The sequence below is a fragment of the Phalacrocorax carbo genome, chromosome Z (genome assembly GCF_963921805.1).
Source record: "Phalacrocorax carbo chromosome Z, bPhaCar2.1, whole genome shotgun sequence".
In the NCBI taxonomy this organism is placed as follows: domain Eukaryota; kingdom Metazoa; phylum Chordata; class Aves; order Suliformes; family Phalacrocoracidae; genus Phalacrocorax; species Phalacrocorax carbo.
The window spans coordinates 50,741,118-50,760,595 of NC_087548.1; the positions used below are offsets into that span (position 1 = coordinate 50,741,118).

Sequence of the window (19,478 nt, forward strand, 5' to 3'; positions counted from 1 at the left end):
CAAGCCAGTCTTCTCCCTCACCTGCTCGACTTACAGCACATGGGGAGGGCCTGCTCCTGCGCCTTTGAGACTTCCTTCTTTAATAACATGCAGCCTTCCTGGACTCCTTTGCCCTTCAGGACTGCCTCCCAAGGGACTCTGTTAACCAGACTCCTTAACAATCCAAAGTCTGCCCTTCCAAAGTTCAGGTTAGTGGTTTTGCTGACCCCCTTCCTTACTTCTCCAAGAATCGAGAACTCTATCATGTCATGGTCGCTGAGCCCAAGACAGTCTCCAACCACCACAACACCCACCAGGCCTTCCCTGTTCGTAAAGAGCAGGTCCAGCGGGGCACCTCCCCTGGTTGGCTCGCTTACCAGCTGCGTCAGTGAGTTATCTCCCACACACTCCAAGAACATCTGAGACTGCTTTCTCTCTGCTGTGTTTTATTTCCAGCAGGTACCTGGCAAGTTGAAGTCTCCCACGAGAACAAGCGGTAGAGATTGTGAGACTTCAGCCAACTGCTTGTAGAGTACTTCATCTGTCTCCTCATTCCGCTTGGGTGGTCTATAACAGATTCCCACCAGGATATCTGCCTTATTAGCCTTCCCCCTGATCTTTACCCATAAGCACTCAACCTTATCATTACTGTCGTTGAGTTCTAGACAGTCAAAATATATCTGACAGTCAAAATATATCCAGTCAATATATCTAGACAGTCAAAATATATCCAATCATAGGAATTTGCTTTAGAAGGGAACTCCAAATATCATTCAGTCCAAGACCCACCTCAAAACTGGGACTAAACTCAATCCTAGACCACCTGAACCACCATTCTGTCCTTTGCTTTGGAAAATGGCTGTACACTGTCTGAATATCAAGACGCATCCCCCTGTGCACCACTTACAGCCTAAACCATGACAGCATCTGTTTGGGAGGAAAGAGGTAAACTGGAGGCGTATTTCCTTCTGAATGTGTGAAACACCTGATACTTAGGGGTTATAAGGAAGTGCAGATCTGGGATTACACCCCTGTGGCTGCAGAGAACATACAGTGCATATGATGTACCTTCAGCACACATGAAACATAGTAGTTCTAGATCCATTAGCGGGACGCATAACTCAGTAATGTGCCTAGCTAGTGTCATGCAGATCCAGCTCCGAATGATCTAAATATGCTCAGTGCTTTGCAGGGAAGTATTTACAGGTCTGTGTGTGCTGCCTCTTCTAAATGAAGGCACATATAGAGAGGCATCTAACCTATGGCCTTAGCTATATAGCCAAAGAAGAAACAAGAGAGTGACCTGTCTGTCATTTCATGTGTTTACCATTGGGGAACTCTTGCTTTCTGAACCATCTTTACCACCACTTTAGCACCACCTTTGAGTTCTGGAACGAAGCCTCAAGTTGCACTCTTCCTCACTGCAAAACTAAACCCTGTGTTGGTCATCTATCAGGTCCTTTGCTCTATGTTCATATTAGGCCATCTACCAATTTTTTAATGCTCATCTTTCAGTATTTTACCTTGTGATCAGTATGGCTGCATCAACTGAAGACATGTCTTCTCCCCAGCTTGTTGACATTTCTAAGTGTATATCATTCTTCTTGCCAAATTCTTCATGTTGCCATTTACAAAAGCTTTCCAGCATTTTTTCCCCGTGATGCCCGATATACATATCTGCCTGGAAATAAAAACCAATTCATTTTACTAACATTATGATTCTCTAAATGGAATTAAGCCCATCTTTTAACTGAGTTAGCAAAAACATTCTCTTTTTTACAGCATAATGTATTCATGGCAGAATGACTTGAACTTCAGGAGAGGAGACCATCTTTTTCTCATGTTCAAGACACTGGTGAAGACAGTGGACTGAGAGGCCTTCAGTAGATTTCTTCACCTGAACTCTTGTCTGATTCATTCACTGATTCTGCACTATCCATAGTGATGAAAAGATAAATGATATGAATATCCAGAGTTTGAACATGAAATGAGACTTCTTCATTTGCTGAGAGGACACTGAAGAAAGAAATACTTTCTTATTCACTGGAAAAACATAATATTTTAAAATTAGAAACACAGATGAGGGAATCCCTTTTTCTCATGAACTAACTAGAATATGAAAGGATTTCCATAATATTTTGTAGAAACAAGAAATCAAGTTGACATTGTCCTGAAATAGAATACACAAAGCATAGGTTAATCTGAAGTATCACTAAGGATATCAGCCAACTTGTCTTTCTTCAGAAAGAAGAACAGGATTTGAGATGATGCCTGAAAGGTGCAATGAAAGAATAATGCTATATCATGGCACCTTTTGTTCATCTAGAGATTGCCTGACAAAGAACATAAGTTCTCCTTCTACTGTCCACTGGGTCTGAAGGAGATGATTTTTGTATTGAGCTATACAAATGCACAAAAAGTAGAGTACAAGCAGATTTTCTTAAGAACTTAAGAACTAGCTGATTTCTGCAAGGGAACTTTGATTGACTTCCCACTGCAAGCACAGAAAAAACTCAGTATGTGCAGCACAAAAAGCAGGAGAAGCTTAATCTTTACTGGGGCTGCCCAGCAGTGTGAATAACTGAATAATGCACAAAAACTAGCTGAGACAATTAGTCAGCCATTGAAGTCAGTGAATACTGCAAGCCTTCATGGAGCAACAAGGTAAGTAGCATTACCCTTTACAGGCAAAGAAAAAGAGAATATACACTTACCGGAGTCTCATGAAGGAGGACAAGCTTAGTCACACGAAGATTTACTTGTACTCCAAGGCTCTTGTGCTGGAAAAGGTTAAAAACCTAAGATAAAAAACAGTAAATACAAATATGTGCTTGTATTGCACACAACACACTGCAGACTAAAAACAGCAGAACCTCAAAGAACCTAAAAAAATTCTCATACTCTACTGTCACTGCTTTAATTTTCCACAATTTGAACAGAGCATTAGGTGAATGTATTGTGCTGGTCTTCTGAAGGGGAAACAGAGCTTAGGCAGTATTCATTCTGGGAGCACAAAAAGACCTTTTCCCCACAAAGGCTGTGACCATACAGTTTATAAACTGTAGCTTGTTTCTCCAAATACTTACACATGCGTATAATACTATTCCCATGAAAAGTTCTATTCAGTTAAGTCCAGGATCATGGCCCAAATGGTCTGAACCAGTACACGGCAATTCAGAGTAGTTAAAGTTAATATTTATTCTTCAGCTTGTGCTCCTTCTTTAGAACAATCTTTCCTTATACATCACAGATGCCATTTTTCACTGCTTTATGCATCAAATGAGTGCACTGCAGCTCCAGATAGAGCTGGGAGAGGATGTAATTGTCCGAATGCATTACCCATCATTTTTTTTCAGCCACTGATGGTCACACAGTCCTTCTCAATGACAATGTCATCTCTTCAATAACAAACATAAATCATGAGATATCATGCAATGTCCCAGCCATCCCAGTCTTCTAACCAAAAAATCTTCTTGTTCAGCTCCCACTTTCTGGCTTCATTGCTGACAATATAAGACCAGACAGTACAGACAAGTCTGCAGCACCACGGTTTTATGCTGCAAAACAGATGGCGTTAAGTCTTGACAGCCTGCTGGTGGTCATGAACTGACTGTCCCTTACAGGTGCTCGTTCAGAATAATTAAAAGGAACAATCAAATCAGCCTGTAGTGCATGCATTGCTGGAAAAATGCCAAAATTAGTTTTAAATTTCCTACCATGTTTAAGATGGTTAGTATAAATCTTCTGGCAGCATCTGTTCCATGATATGAAACCATAGCTGGATCTGCCACCACAACAGTTTCTATATTGTACTCCTGAGGTAACTTGTAAGAGTATCGTTTTCCTCTTCCACTTTCTGGTACCTTTTGATTCTGGGATTTTCTTTTATCTGTAACATAAAACATTGCTTGATAAACTCATCCTTCAGACTACCCCTACAGTACTTTTAGGATATTCTACCCGTGATCATGGTATAGCTGATTATGTGGAATGAAATAGCTATGAATTCTAATACATTCTTATTTAGCACTGCCAGTGCTACGGCTCAGACTGAAGGCCTGCACAACATATAAATGTTAGTTCACACCAAGAAAACAGGAATTTTATCCAGCTGCTCAAATAAAGTCAGTCAGATTCTTTGCATGCTGACATATTTATAAAAGACTATGTGCTTCGTAGTTTGGTTTGTGGGAGAAAACTAAATGCATGTTAGGTTTGACAGAAAAATACTCTGAGACTGCAGAATTGTTATCCACCCGTCTTCATAAATCACAGAGAAAACATCTTGATGTAAGTATATCTTAGCATAAAAGACAACAAATACAGATTTGCTGCAAATTCAATACTAAGAAAATACATGGAACAATTCAGCGATTTGCAAAGATGAAAGAATATTTCAGATGAATTACAGAGGACAAAATGTAGGACATCAGCTTGCTGGTAACAAAAAAGTGAACTTTTAGTAACATGACATCAAAGTCATTTCTGCTGCCATTATAAGCAGCTAAAGTCAAACAACAAAACTGAACTGTGGGCACAGGCTTCTAAACCTACAAAAAGCTCCAAAGCAAAAACACGTTACATTTGTGGTAAGCTAGAGGCTACTGCTCCTGTTAATTTTAAGTTTCCTATCCAAAAACACAAAAAAATCCCCATTACTACTACAGTACATTTGGAAAAAGAAAAACTAATTACACAGAAACAGTTCAAGCCAGAAGGTGGTCAGATATACATACAGCAGTTAGCAATTATATTTAAAATAATTTAATTTAAAACAAAATATAAAATTAAACTCCCTGTTGTAATAGCCAAATATTGTTAGATCCCCTTGAGAGGACATCAAACTTCTGGGACTGATCTCACTGAAGTCACTGAAATCAAGTGACATTTTTTCCAGCTTCCACAATGGAATATTGGGCACTCTGTTTACAACAAAAGTGATGCTTGAGATGTCAATTATAAACACATGTTCTGGAAACAATCAAATATTCAGAAATTTTGAGGAAATGTTTTGCAATTAATCAGTTTCATCTCTAATAGGAAAGTTCCTGCAGTTCATTTTATAACACATATAACTCTCCAAAAAATGAGTCACTCTTCAGGAAAGTGCTAAAAATATGCCTTAGAAGTCACTGAACTCACAAATTAGCTTTAAAATATAAGATACTACTGGAAGAAGGATACATGATTTAATATAAATATATGTGTAATATAGATTTAATGAAAATATAATGTAAATATATACTTTTCAAAAGGGTTGGCTATCTTTTTCTGTGGTCATTTATTAAAGATTATGTATGTGAGTGATTTAGTCCATCCTGCTACATTTTAGAAGGGCTTACTGATTCCTGTAGAACTTGTGACAATGTAAGACTTACAAGCACTGATAAGCATACAAATTTACTAAAAGAAAAGAAGTATATCTTCTCCAGAAATAACTACTTGGTATTTGCATAGAAGTAAAAACAACTCATACATTCATAAGCTATCTAAAACTAATTTTAACTTCTCTCACTTTGATCCTTCAGACACTTGCTTAGCCTTATATATACGGCTAGCATCTAGCTTTACTTGTGTTTGCTAAGTGTAGATCTACAGCCTAGCTTATAAAACATTATGTGTTTTTTCGTCACTCTTTTGAGAATAATTTTAAATGAAACTTCAGGGTCAGGGATTTGTGCCAAAAAACCCACACCCTATAAGCTATATGACTATGACTTACTGTATAAGCACCTAATGCTGCAAGAGTAGCCTATAGATCTCAGTTTAAATAGTAAACTCATTTAGGTTAAAAAAGATCTCTCATGAGCCATCTAGTCAACCCGCTTTCCTCCTAGGAGCAATGATTGATTCCAGTACAGTTTCCATCAACACAGTTTATTCCTTGTTCACTTCTTTGTAAAAAACAGGGAGCTAGTGGCTGAAAACTTTAAATTTAATATTGGCATGGCTGTTCAGAGAAGTCTGCTAACACAAGAAGTCTGCTAAAATTTTTAGCTAGTGGTGCATTTCTATTCAGAATTGACAGTAAGCAGCCCACAATAAAATACCGCATTCTGCTAAACACTGAGGTCACTGCAGTCCCACAAACTCTTGAAACCTCTGTCTTTCAGGATTGTAGTGGATAAGAAGACTGCATAGCTCTGTAGACAAGCTGGCTGCAAGGGGCAGGGCTCATCATTTGCCTCAAATATCTTGACAGGTTAACAAACCAAAGGACAATCTCTTCTTTGCCAGCCAACCTTTTCCAAATTGCTGGCAGAATTCCCCATCACATGAGATCTCATTTATCTGAAAATTTTAGCTCTTCCCTAAGACCTTTAAATAAATAGAATTAATAATTTTGCTACCAGTGGTATTCAAACAACTGTCATGATTACTGCCAGAAAACAGGCAAAATGGGCTTTTGCCTAAAGCAGAATTATGCTTATGCCTAAAGTATAATTATGATTATACTTTTCATAATCATAAATGAGTAAAAATTCCAAAGAATTGCTCATTATTGAAGGTAATGTATGTAAGAGATAATAATTCCTGAAAAAAAAAACATACCTATGTTAATAATGCATGTGATACAAAGATAAAAATCAGATTAACTCAAAAAAAACCTTCTTGGGATTAAAGATGCATAAATTAAGCTTGCAAATTTACTTTCATTGGCAAAATAAAAAAAGAAATGCTAGAGGAGTGCAATAAGACTTCTGTGTTTTGTGCAACCATGGAAAATATGAAGATTCCATTTCAATTTATTACTTACAGTGAGTTGACTGAAAGGAAAGCTAGAAATACACCAGTACTCCAGCAAGAAAGATAGAAATACTGCAACAAGTACATTTGACATTCAATAGGGAAGTAAGAGAAAATAACTAGCAATTTTAATAAAACAATAAAAATCCCCCCCCCCCAAAAAAAAAAAAAAAAAAAAGAGCTGAAAATCCAGCTGCTATAACCACAGGTAGTATAAAGTACCGGAGCCAAGATTAAGAACAGGCTACGACTACAGGGCTCCAGGACACTTAAAAGTTCTCAGGCACCAGAGCATTCCCGGAGTTCATCTATATGAGGTCCAGACTACTGACCATACACCATGACTCTTCCAGACTTTCTTTTCCCTGGGAGAAGAAAATGGATGCCCTGATCATACAGAAATTGCACTATTCTGGCGAGGTAGGGAATATTCAGGAGTTTAGGAAGCCATTAGCTATACCTCCACTATAGTTTGGATAGGGATTTAAATGTCTTAATACAGAGCTACAACTTGTTTCTCACCCAAGCAATGGAACCAACACCTCAAGCAGCACTAGTCTCCATCTAGTGCAATCTCATAGATCTAGACCCATGACCAAAATTGTTTATGCATTTTATTTCATGATTATCACATGGGAACAGGCAGTAGAGGAAGAAGCAACAGAGCTCTCCCAGCTCACTGCCCAGTCTACATCCCATAAAGTCAAACTTCTGCTTTTGATCCAGTGAAACTAGCAGGCTTCTTACTGCAAAATGGCATCACTCTAAGAGGAGAAGCATAATCTGTTCATAACTCAGAACAGTATGTTATTTATTGCCAGAACTGGGAAGTAAAGAGGAGGCTTCCAGTCTCCCAAATACAGAAGGGATTAGAACCTTAAATCTGCTGTATCCTGGATAAAAGCTCTCGCTCACTAGTGTGTGTGAAAAGGAATGACCGTTTGAGAAGATAATTTTTTTTTCCCCCAAAAGTGCCCCATGCCTTTACTGTGAGTGAGGGTCACTGTACAAACAACTTCAGCCAAAACAAGGGCTCCAGATTAGGCAGAAGGAAAAGAGCTTAGCGTTCCTGTGTGGCCCTTTGCTCTAACAGCAAGTGCTTCTCTCCTATTTCTCTCTAAGTCTCTTATGAACTGGTTGCTCTGAAAGATTTCATTGGCCATGTGCATGGAAGGGTATGGAGTGTGAGGTTAGTGTGTGTGCAACTGGCTCACATATGTAAATAAATCACAGACACATTCAATAACAGAATATACACACACACTCTCACAAATCCAGAAAGCATCTGCTTCTGTTCGTACAATTCTCTCCCTGCCCTAATTAATAAGGAAAATCCACCACATTCATAAAAACGTTCTTTGTTCTCTCCAGACAACTTCAGCTGTGTAGCATCTTTCAATCCAGCCCACAACAGTAATGGACATCAAACAATACCTTCTTTGATTGCCTCTTCCAGTTCTGCATGAAAAGCTATTATTTCCAATAGTGATCCTTCAACACCTCCATCACAGACATTCATTCCTTCTAATAATTACAGTTCATCACTGGTAATATACATTTGCTTGATAGGTAGCCAGCCTTTGAGATCAATTTGGCTCAAAACCAGTAGCATAAATACCTGTCCCAGAGCACCTATTCTGACATACACGTACTGTAGAAGCAAGAGATCCTGTTGTGAGATAGGTCCACATTGCTGAGATAATAGTTTCTCTGTGTCACAGCTGCAACTCTACCAAAAGCAGCTGTGCATAACTTACAAGTACCAGAGAGCCCCATATACTCATCTGCTTTATCTTTGTTTCATTGATCTACTTAGTTTAGGATTTGACTAAAAAAATCTCAAATATTGCTGTAAAGGCTCATTTTTATTGCTTCAACTCACCTTTAAGACTGTGCCCATACCATGAATGTTTTGGTGATATTAGCTAACTGCATGTCACACCAGCAAATTGCTCCTAGCATAGACAGACATTTTATGCACGTAGCTTACTGTAGCCCCACTTAGTAAAATAACCTTTAGCAGCAGAGTGAGGGACTGGTCTTGCTAGTACAACCATATCGGTTACAAACTGCAGATATTTATACCCCCCTGGCAATAAGGTTATGACAGCAGATGCCAATCAGTTATGCACAGCTTGGAGTTATTTTGAAATTTCAGGCTCGTAGTAGAGATAATGAAACTTATTTCAAGCAAATATTTGAATCTCTGTTGACAAACTATTTGCACCAAGTCAGAGCCTTGGACTTAAGATTATTAGAACAGAATAAACTGACTTTCCCATTTCAGAGCCTAAGAGAAAGGGAATGGATGACTGGTAATGAACATGACAGAAAAATAATGTCCTTACAGAGGAGTCTGCACCTTTACTCATTTTCATACACATCATGGTTTGCTATTTATGAGATGCCCCTCCCCCTTTCCCAGTGCACACATCATGCATGTATTTTCTCTCTTTTTCTCACTCCCGAACACATGCAGGCATGCATGCTCTAACTCACTAGTAAGGGAGAATAACCAGCTTTATTTTATGTGAACAACTTCCACTAACATAGAAAATTTCACTTTTAGATAAGTAGTGGTAACGTAATACAATGGCTAGAAGAGAAATACAGACCCTGCTGGAGGAAGTTACATGTCATTTATCTCATCCCTCTTAATAACTACAAAAAGACCCTTGCTTTGATAATTCATTTTTGATTTCAATCTGTGAATGGATCCCTAATTATAAAAACAATACTTCCCAAATGGCAAAAACACCTGTCACGTTTATTCTGTAACCATATAAAATGGTCAGAGCAGTATAAATGTTCAGTAAGGACCACACAGCCACAGAAAAGTTTAGGCTGGAAGGGATCTCTGGAGGTCAGTTAGGCCAACCTCCTGCTCCAGTCAGGGCAAGCATCAAAGTAAGATCAGCTCTCTTAGAGCCATTTCCAGCTATGTTTTGTAAATGTCAGAGGATGTGGACTCCACAACTTCTCTACGGAACCTCTTCCAATGCTAAGCATTCTTGCTGAGATTTTTTTTCCTTATGGCCAATTGAAATTTCCTTGAATGCAAGTTACAACTGTTGCCTTTCATCCTGTCATAACATACCTCTTAAGATTAGTCTCCTTTCAGCTTTTCTCTGCAGCCCCTTAGGCACCAGAAAACTGCAGCTGCATCCTTCCTTTACCTTTCTTTACCTGTTTGAAATAACCCAGTTTCTTCTCCCAAATGTCATATAATCCATCTCCCTAGCTATTTCATTCCACTTTGTCAGTATCTCACTTATACTATGTTAGGAGACATGAAAAAAATGCCTATAAATGTGCACCCATTCTGGTTTATTTACTGGGAAAAAAAATCTCACAACATTAAAAACACTATCAGCTAGGTGAGGTGTCCTCTGTCCTTTGAAGAAGAGGAGCAGATGATGAAGCAGGAAAAACAGAATGTCATCTTTTACAAAAGCCATTTTTACCCTCTCCATTTAAAACTATTAAGTCATCACCATACGCAAAACTTTTGTTGAAACCCTTCAACAACTTATTTTACCTGCCATTGAGGAAGATGCATTAGGACTGTTTCGTATAGTTCTTCTAAGTGTCAATCATAGAACAAGAACACTGTTACAAAAAGAATTTCAATTCAGTATCAGACCCGTTTGGAAGTTCAAGACTTATTACTAACCAAAACTGGGATGAACTGTGCTAACATTTTAAAACAGAAAATTAAGTACAAGCATTGCACATAGTAAGTGATCAAGCAACTATGAAGACACAGAGGGGCAGGAATAGGTTGTAATAGATAAGTTGAAGTAACAAAAAAAAAGACCCGAAGATTTCTACTTTCAAATATATAGGGATATTAAGAAGCAATTCCTGTTCTGACAAGTGAAACAGCAGCCTCAGCACGCCACCTCAACATCCACCATAAGTTAGTGCTACAAGAACAACAGATATACTTTTATTGGGGGTTGTTTTTAACTACTATCTATATATATTAAAAATATGCCTGCTACATTAGCTCTTTTCAGTGAGATTTGTATATTACCTGCAACGACACCACAGTACTGATTCTGAGAAGCTGGCTTTTCAGCACTTTTCTCCTCTATGGACCTTTTTCGTCTGTACACCCTGTGTGCATGACCTGTCACAGCCAAAGTGCGATTGAGAGGCTCAATAAATATGAAGTCCTCATTAATCTGAATAAACCCCATCTGCAAAGGAAAACAAAAGGAACACATAAGATCAGAATTTAGGAAAGTATGAAACTGCACACAGTCCAGCAGAAGAAAAAGTCCACAAAACTCCATTTAAGAAAACTGTTTGTTTTAGTAACCTTACCAGCAAGGTGACTACCTTTATATTTTACAAGCCTTTCTACTTACGTGAACTAGAATAAATTTCATTTATTTCAGCTAAATCTGTGTGGGTGGGTGGCTACATGCCAGCAGCAGATGCATGGTAAAAGATTTGGAATGTTGAAAGTTTGCTTTGGGAGACCCACGGGGTCATTTAAATATGTACAGCACGTACAGAAAAGTCTATACACTAGTTTTATTACTCAGTGTATTGTCACATTTTTAGATAACTATATTTCATGAAATAACAGGAATGATTCAGGGCATAAGAATACATCCTGAACAACTATGAAGCTGGAAAAGACATCTTGTGAAACTCCTTTTACACTTCTTCAAACTAAAAAAAAAAAAAAAAAAAAAAAAAAGTATAAAAAAGGGCAGTAATCCCTCCTTGTTTGCCAGCAGCTAAAACAGAAAAACATTCTAATACATCCATTTAGTTGGTTAGCTTCCCCCTGCCCCAACATATTTATACACACAAACATATATAAAAAGCTAACATACCCGATGCATATCTAATATTACAAGAGTGTGGCCAGACTTAAAAAGAATACCGTAAAATGTATTTATATACATACCATACAAATCTAACTCAGTTCAAATACTGACACTGCCAATACACACAAGTTCCTATCAAGAGTAAAGCTGGAGACAGCAAGGTTTTGTGGGTTTTTTCCTCCTAGAAAATGCCATCAGCAAGACTGACAGTTAACTTTCTCATTCTCCAAACTTAAAAACCTATTAAACAGTTTTGCTACAGAAAGAAAACAATGTGGTACATCTGGCTAAGAGAAGCAAAGAGCTCTTCTGTATGTTTCCATGTAGTATGAATAGAGAGAAATAGAAAAGAATTTTGTTTCTTCTGGAATTATATAGATGCCATTATCACATTGGATATCCTGTCTGACATATGGATAAATCATCAAAAAGAAACTCTGATCCAAGGAAGAAAACAAAATTAATTTTTTTAGGTGGTACAAAATACAATTTCCTTAAAACACAAGTGGGCATTACTTTAAAAAGAAAAAAACCAACAGTCTTACTGCACAATCACACTGAGTAAATGTGAATACATGTATTTAATTTTTCAGTCAGCTACCCTAGCTGCAGACTAGGCAGATCTGTAGGCAGATCAGAATTCTGAAATACGAAAGCAGGGTTTTTTTCCTACATTTGGTTGGAAATATAGATGAGAGACAAAGAATGAAAAATATCTGAATATTCTGGGCAATTGCATCTGATAAAAGACATTATAACAGAAGCTGCTATGCCATCTTATTTTTAACATCTATGTTAGAACACTCATGCTAATCTTTTTTGCCCAGCATTTCTTTCCTAATAGGACAGCAATTTTTTCCCCTATTTAGAGCATATATTAGGATTTGACATTCTGTTCATGTATCTTATGAAAACCTGAAGTAAGTCTACTGCTTCTAATAAAGCTATATTACCATGAGAAGTTATACAAACATAAAAGTGAAGAAAATTTGTGAAGACCACCTATGCATATAGTTACCAGATACTGGGTATAAGATAGGAAATGTCAAGACCGGCAAAGATTTCTTTAAACCCTTATATACTCTTCCTTGCATACCAGTTCAGAGTTTGTTATCATTCAAAGTTGAAACAATGCAGATTTTGAACATAATATTATTTCTTGTAGAATTTATACAAACAAGACAACAAAGGAATGTAAGAAAAATGTTTTCCTAAGAACAGGAATTGAAAAGTAAGAAAAGAAGAAAATATATTTCCCTTGATACCATTATCACAAAAAAAAATGGAATGACAGAATAACATGCACCAGCATGTACTACAGTCAGAGAATAAGTAATTTCCATTTTAATACCCCAGAGAAGAGATGGGGCACATACAATACTATGTCAAAAAGGAGACTTTACATACAAAAAGACAGTTATGAAATAACGTTCTGCCAATATGTTGTGTTGTTTTCAACACAGAGATTCACTGAAATGCAATAATAAATGTAGATGACGTTACACAGACTTCAAAGAAATGTTAGAAGATTAAGGCTTTTTTACTTTTTTAAACAAAGTAGTTGCCAGCTCCAAAGGATGAGTCTCAGTGGTCTACAATTTATCATTCGTTGCTTATATACTAGCAGTTTCTAATCCTGCAGCTTGACATGTCAAAGCAAATATTTAATTCACTAAACAATTCACCACTGTGGTTGTTGGCCCTGGCCGGCTGCCAGACACCCACCCAGCCGCTCTCCTACCCCCCTCTCCAACAGGACAGGGGGAGGAAAAAAGATAAAAAGAAAAAGCTCATGCGTCAAGATAAGGACAGGGAGATCACTTAGCTATTACCATAATGGGCAAATAAAACTTGACTTGCAGAAAATTAATTTAATTAATTGCAATTAAAACATATTTGGATAGTGAGAAACAAAGACAAATGAAAACAACACCTTCCCCCTGTACCCCCAACAGCACAGGGTGGGTGGGGAATGGGGGGTGCAGTCAGCACATAGCAGTTTCTCTCTGCTGCTCCTTCACCCTCACACATTACTGCTCTTCCCTCTCCACAGGCTGCAGGCCTTCAGGATAAGCCTGCTCCAGCAGAGGCTCTCCATGGCCTGCTGTGTTCTTCAGGGCATGCACACCTGGTCTAGCCTGGGGTCCTCCCCATAGAGGAGTGGGGATATCTGCTCTGGTGCCTGGAGCACCACCTCCTCCTCCTCCTCCTCTACCTTTGTTGTCTGCAGCAATGTTTCTCTCACTTTTTTTCCTCACTCCTCACACTGCTGGCCAGTGTTTTACCCTTTCCTTTTCCCAGGGGCATTGCTGTCTTGGTTGAGGGGCTCAGATTTGCCCTGCTGCAGGTCCACTGGAGCCTGCTGGAACCAGCTGTGGCCAGCACAGGGCAGTCTCCGGTATCATCCCACAGAGGCCATCCATACAGAGCTACATACCGGTTCCCCCCTTGTAGGTTATTACTACCAGCTGCATGCTTGCATGGACACAGGTGTACTTGTCCCTGTACAATAGTGTCACCCCCTAAACGAGCAGTAGATTCAAAATTTCCTAATTCTCACCTGAAGTAGACTCCCACCGTGTTACACTTTTCCTGTTTCTCACTACTCTTTGTCTCTTCATCCATTCAATGGGTATCTTAAACTAGGTTTCAGTAATAAATAGACAGAGAGTTGCCATGTCACAACCCCAGTAAAAATTTTCCCTACAGTCTCCTGTGCACTCTCTGGGAAAGCAGATGCACACGAAGTGTGCAAGAACAGGCTGTACGAAACTGTACCTCTTCATGCTCCCAGCATACTGCCGAAGGCAAGTAGCAATACTGTCATAGGAAAAATGCATCCCTATCAGACGTAGAAAATGTACATATAGTTTAATAAGCATATTACAACCATCAGCACCAAAATACTGTCATCTGCAGTATAAAAATGAAGGGTTTTCTTCAATGTACAGTGCAAAAGAAAATTCTTTTTTACTACTTCAGTACTTATCAATACTGTCAATACTATCAGTACAATCAATACTACACTGTATTTTGAAACACATTCTGGTAATCTTAGTCTTTGTACTATCTGTAAAACATCCCAGAACTGAAGATTTGTTCTTGACTGAAGAGGCAAAAATCTTTAATTTGCGTATCGATATCCCACTCTGAAGGTGGTTTTCCTCCAGAATTTTAAATTCTGACAATGCTGTCAGGACCTGACTTTAGCTGAAACAAAACTGAAATCTCCCACTCTTACTAATCCATATTATAAAGCAAGCTCAAACAACTTTTCAAACTGCACAAATAACAGGGTAAGAGCTTCACACATTCTTGTTGTTCAAACACACTACAGCTTTCCATCTTTAAGTACCTTCATTGCTGAAGGCTGAAGAAACAATTCGTAAGCGCCAGCAACTTCTGTCTTCAATTAACTGCATTTCCGGGCTTTGCACACACAGCATACACATTGTACGTCTCGCAGAAGTTTCCTCTACCTATCTGCTCACTCCACTCTGCTGGGAGAGAATCAGTATTATATCTGTTGACTGGCTTTCAGTTGCTGACATAGCATTCCATCCAATCCTTTCTGGCATTTTTTGTTTTTTTATGGTAGGACTGCACCCTAAGGAAGTATACATACATGCATAATACCATACCTTATAGCCCTGACAGAGGAAGAACATTCAGACTTATGCAGAGACTACTGAATTAAAAGCATGCCTTTAGGTACTGGCCCCCCAAATTTAAGATCTATAGAAACAATTTTTCCATTGCTTTTAAACTTTTCCAAACTACTCTGTTTCCAGCCTGGTTTAAGACAAACACTACCCTGAATCTTTAGGAAAATCATTCTCTATAGGGTGCTGCTTTCATGAAGTTTAAGATGATGACTACTTTTATCAAAACAAGCTGATGTTGCACAGGCAAAAGGATTTCTTAATTTTTGTTACGATACAAATGAATAGTAAAGCATGCCAAATTAAGATGGGTTTGCATATTCTCACACATTTCAACAGGTGCTATTATTCACATAACCTTACTCAATTGAGCAAGAATCTCTCAAGCTGACAGTGGAAAGTGAAGTGTAAGCTGATCACAGAAAGGACACAAATCCAAAGGAATCTGATTTGTTGAAAAGAAAATCAAGTAAAGGAGACCAATGGATAAAGAAATTATAGCCATCAGGTCCGCCTAGAGGGTCTGTGGTTACTACCCCTCAAACTTCCATCCGTCCATTAATTCACTGCCAGCCAAACCCTAAGACGTTTGGCATTTCCTCCAGATTCCAATTTTCATGTGTCCTAGCCTGAAATAAAATATTTTCTTTTTTAGACCCAAGTCTCGCTCGGTAAAGACATTATTAGAAATTACTGCTGTATTTGGTATCAGTGCTGCTTAAATTGCCAATATTCTAGTATTTGCTACCATTTTTAAACTGTATTCACAGTGCAGGATGATATCTAAACAAAGTACAGTCTACTTAAGACGTGACCACAAACAATCATTGAATACCTCCAAAATAGAAAGATTTGGTTGTGCATGCAATAAATTATTTTGTAACAAGTTTGATATCTGTCTTAAGATGTTGCCAGTTATTTCAGATGTTAGCTTTGCTGAATGCAAGAATCTAAAATAGATATTATCATTTGTGCCTTTACTGTTTGGAGTCCACATTTTAAATAGTCTTATTTCTGAAGAGATTTTTACAGGGAAATCTTACAACAAAAATATGCAAATCACATCATTTTTTCAGAATCTTCCCTCTCAAATCTTGACACCCTCTTACTCAAAGAAATTTTCCATCTAGCAAAGTTGTCCTCATGCCGTTTTGCCAGGCTGGCTGATCACCTGCACCACTGATAAAATTGTTGATTGACAATATTAAGAACACAGTCACATCTATGTTAAGTACAGATGAACAACTGGACTGGGTAGAACGAAGGTCCACCCTGTACAGTATCTTCTTGCTGACAGTGCATAAAGGGTGACAAGAAAGTACGTAAGAACAGAGCAAGTGTAGTTTGTATGCTCACGGCCTACAGCAAACTCCCCGGTAGGGAACTGGTACCAGTAGCTTTATGGGATGCCTAAACTTTAACTGTAATGGAGATAAGCAAAACAATTCCTCCTCCTCCCATTGGCTCATTTATAAGATTATAAGGTAAAAAGCACTATTAAAGAGTTATTTAACATGTAGGAAGGATTCAAGTTCTAGATTATGAAAAAGGCTGACAAGATACAAAAGTAAAAACTAGTTAGCTTTCTTTTTCCAACCACAGTGAATGAAATGTCAAAAATATATCAAGGCCATTAGTAAAAATTACTATGAGAAAAATATGAAAAACGATTAAGATCCTAATATCTTGAAGGGAAGACAGAAGGTTATTTAACTTTCCATGACTTACAGACTCCACTTTCTTTGACACTGATTTTTAAAAGTATCCTTTTTTTCCCAGTTTATAACGAGTAATGTACAAACAGTGTTCTTGTGATCCCTGCACTGCAAGTGCTTACAGGGCTTGTTGGTTAAGTCCAGTGCTGTCCTCTGTCCGTGCAGCAGACCAGAACTCAAAGAAGCCAACAGATTCAAAGCTTTGGAAATGATTCAGTGTTGTCAAATATTTACCAGTAATCTCACAATCCATAAAAGGTTGACAGCCTCCAAAATATCACTTGAAAGCTGTGACAAATTGAGCACACCTTGGAAACAAGGCAATTGAGGTAACAGGATATATGGTCACAACTGTGAAACTTATAGGATTGTGAATTACCTATTGATTTTTATTCATGTTTGCAGACATTCACTAGGACCTCCAGAAAGGATGCTTTGATACAGCTACATTTTCCCCATTAAACAGAACATTAACTTGTATCTTGCAGTCTGAAGTCCCTGTGCACATCTCAGTTCTTCTGTCCCACTCCACAAAAGCCTTTCTTACCGATGTGCACCACAAACAGACCTACTCGAAATAAAACCTCCACCCCTAAAACCTCTTACCAGCAATGCTTCTTCTTGCCTGCCTCCACTGCCCAAGTGTGCCTCTCCCCTTATGGCCAGCTGGACTGCTCATATTTCTCACAGGTGATGTGAAGCACAGGAAATAATTTCCTTACAAAAGGCACTGTCATTCAGCTACTTGTTGGCATCTTGCCTCTGTCTGAGGTAGAATTTCCTAATGCTTCAGCTGCCATTACAAGACAACAGATATTCAAGCTACATTTTAGTCTGGAGGATGTAAATTACATCACCTGTAACTTTATCAGACACCCTCTAAAATAGTAACATGTTACCAATTTAGTAGCCGCTTCTGTAACTTTTTTTTAATACCTTAAAGAATATTTATTAATGATCACATACATAAAACATTTCACATTTATGAAACCCAACTGGAAACACATGAACTATCACTTGATTTTAAAATCAATTCGGTATAGCTGTACACTCTGAAGATTCCCAGGGAACATTCAATAATACCATTTTAAGTTAAATCGATATACTGGAAGATATATAAGATACCAGAAGAATTAATCACTCAACCTCTTTTTTTCATAAAAATGCTTTGGAAATCTATTAATCCTACTTCAACTTTTCCCTGTTCTTCCTGAATTATGCTTATATATTAGAAGTTCCAACTCAAATCAGCTCCATTAGCAACCATGTATATTTTATTGTATGTACAGTTAAGTCATAACTTTAAAAAAAATCCAGGATAGCAAATATTGCAGCATTGCCAAAATAAAGTTCCAACAGGAACATTAACTTTTGCTCAAACTGACATTCTATTTTTTTAGCCCTGCAACATGAATGCTACATTAACCTTTTAAAAAAAATTTTACTTAGGATAATTTACAAGTAAAACCAAAATGCATCTCACTGGGGAGAAGGCTCTTTCTCCAGAATAGAAAACCATTTATCTGGCCTGTAGAGTGTTTGACACCCTCCAGTTTCCTACTTACTGAAGAGCAGTGGAGAAGCAGCAAATTTATTTGGTGACAAGAATATCTCACCAGCAGCATATTGTTTCACAGCCATTCTCCAAACTCACTGCCTACAAGCTTCCCATGATCATTCAGGTTCTGAATTTTAGTTATTTAGCTCTCAGTGATGTGCAACCTGTCTTGTTGAAAGACTTGGGTTCTTCCAATGGCATTTTGCTGAAATACAGCTAAGCTAAGAATAGGTATTTGAGTTACCAATGGGAGGCTGGTGACAGGCAATATTCTCGGCAAGAATCCCACTGGTCTCCAAAAGCCTACCCATCCAAATGGTCCCAAATAGTGCCAATCTGTTGAATGGGAAGCTCACGTTTCTTTTGCCTAGGTAAAATCTGAGATCAGAAAATAAACCTCTAAGATTAGAATGTATATCTCTGAATTGCAGGCTGCACTTCTAAGATATAAAACACACAAAAAAATCTACATAGGCTTATTTACACATTTGCCATTCAGAGAGTATAAATACTCTAAGTTATATGGCTAGCTTTTCACATTTGGGATGTATTTTTAATTTATGCAAAAGGCATTTGCAGAAATGTCTCAGTTCTGTTTAATGTATTCTTTGTGATGAACTTAGATTTTACTGGAAGTTAGACAAAAATGCTTCAGGATAATTTGTATAATTAGGCTATGAAGTCCACAGCTTATAATGATAAGTACTCACACCTCCAAAATAAAGACTCAAAAGTCAGAACTTTTGTAGTACACTTTGGGAAATTCTCATGTCACATCTGAGATAATTAACCCTCAAGCTGCAACCTGTCTGTACAGATGCAATACAATCTCTTTAATGGTAGAGGATGCATTTTGCACACCTGTCATAAGGTGATAAAATGACAAAAGCAGATATTATAAAATTAATATAAGCTTAGATCGTTTAAACTGATTTTCTAAGCATTTCAAAAAAAGCTCTTCAATGCTTACAGG

General features: G+C 37.9%; 1 protein-coding gene across 3 annotated transcripts in view; it reads right to left on the reverse strand.

Annotated features, from left to right (window-relative positions):
- ADAMTS19 (ADAM metallopeptidase with thrombospondin type 1 motif 19) overlaps positions 1–19,478 on the reverse strand; it is a 155,348-nt gene that overhangs the window by 113,785 nt on the left and 22,085 nt on the right. For 2 of the 3 annotated variants that reach the window (XM_064438673.1, XM_064438675.1), the window contains 4 exons: positions 10,763–10,928; positions 3,696–3,868; positions 2,694–2,777; positions 1,503–1,660 (listed from right to left, as the gene is read on the reverse strand). In XM_064438673.1, coding sequence (XP_064294743.1) covers positions 1,503–1,660; positions 2,694–2,777; positions 3,696–3,868; positions 10,763–10,928 — 581 coding nt within the window. The remainder of the gene's footprint in view (positions 1–1,502; positions 1,661–2,693; positions 2,778–3,695; positions 3,869–10,762; positions 10,929–19,478) is intronic. The other variant, XM_064438674.1, reaches the window with a different exon arrangement.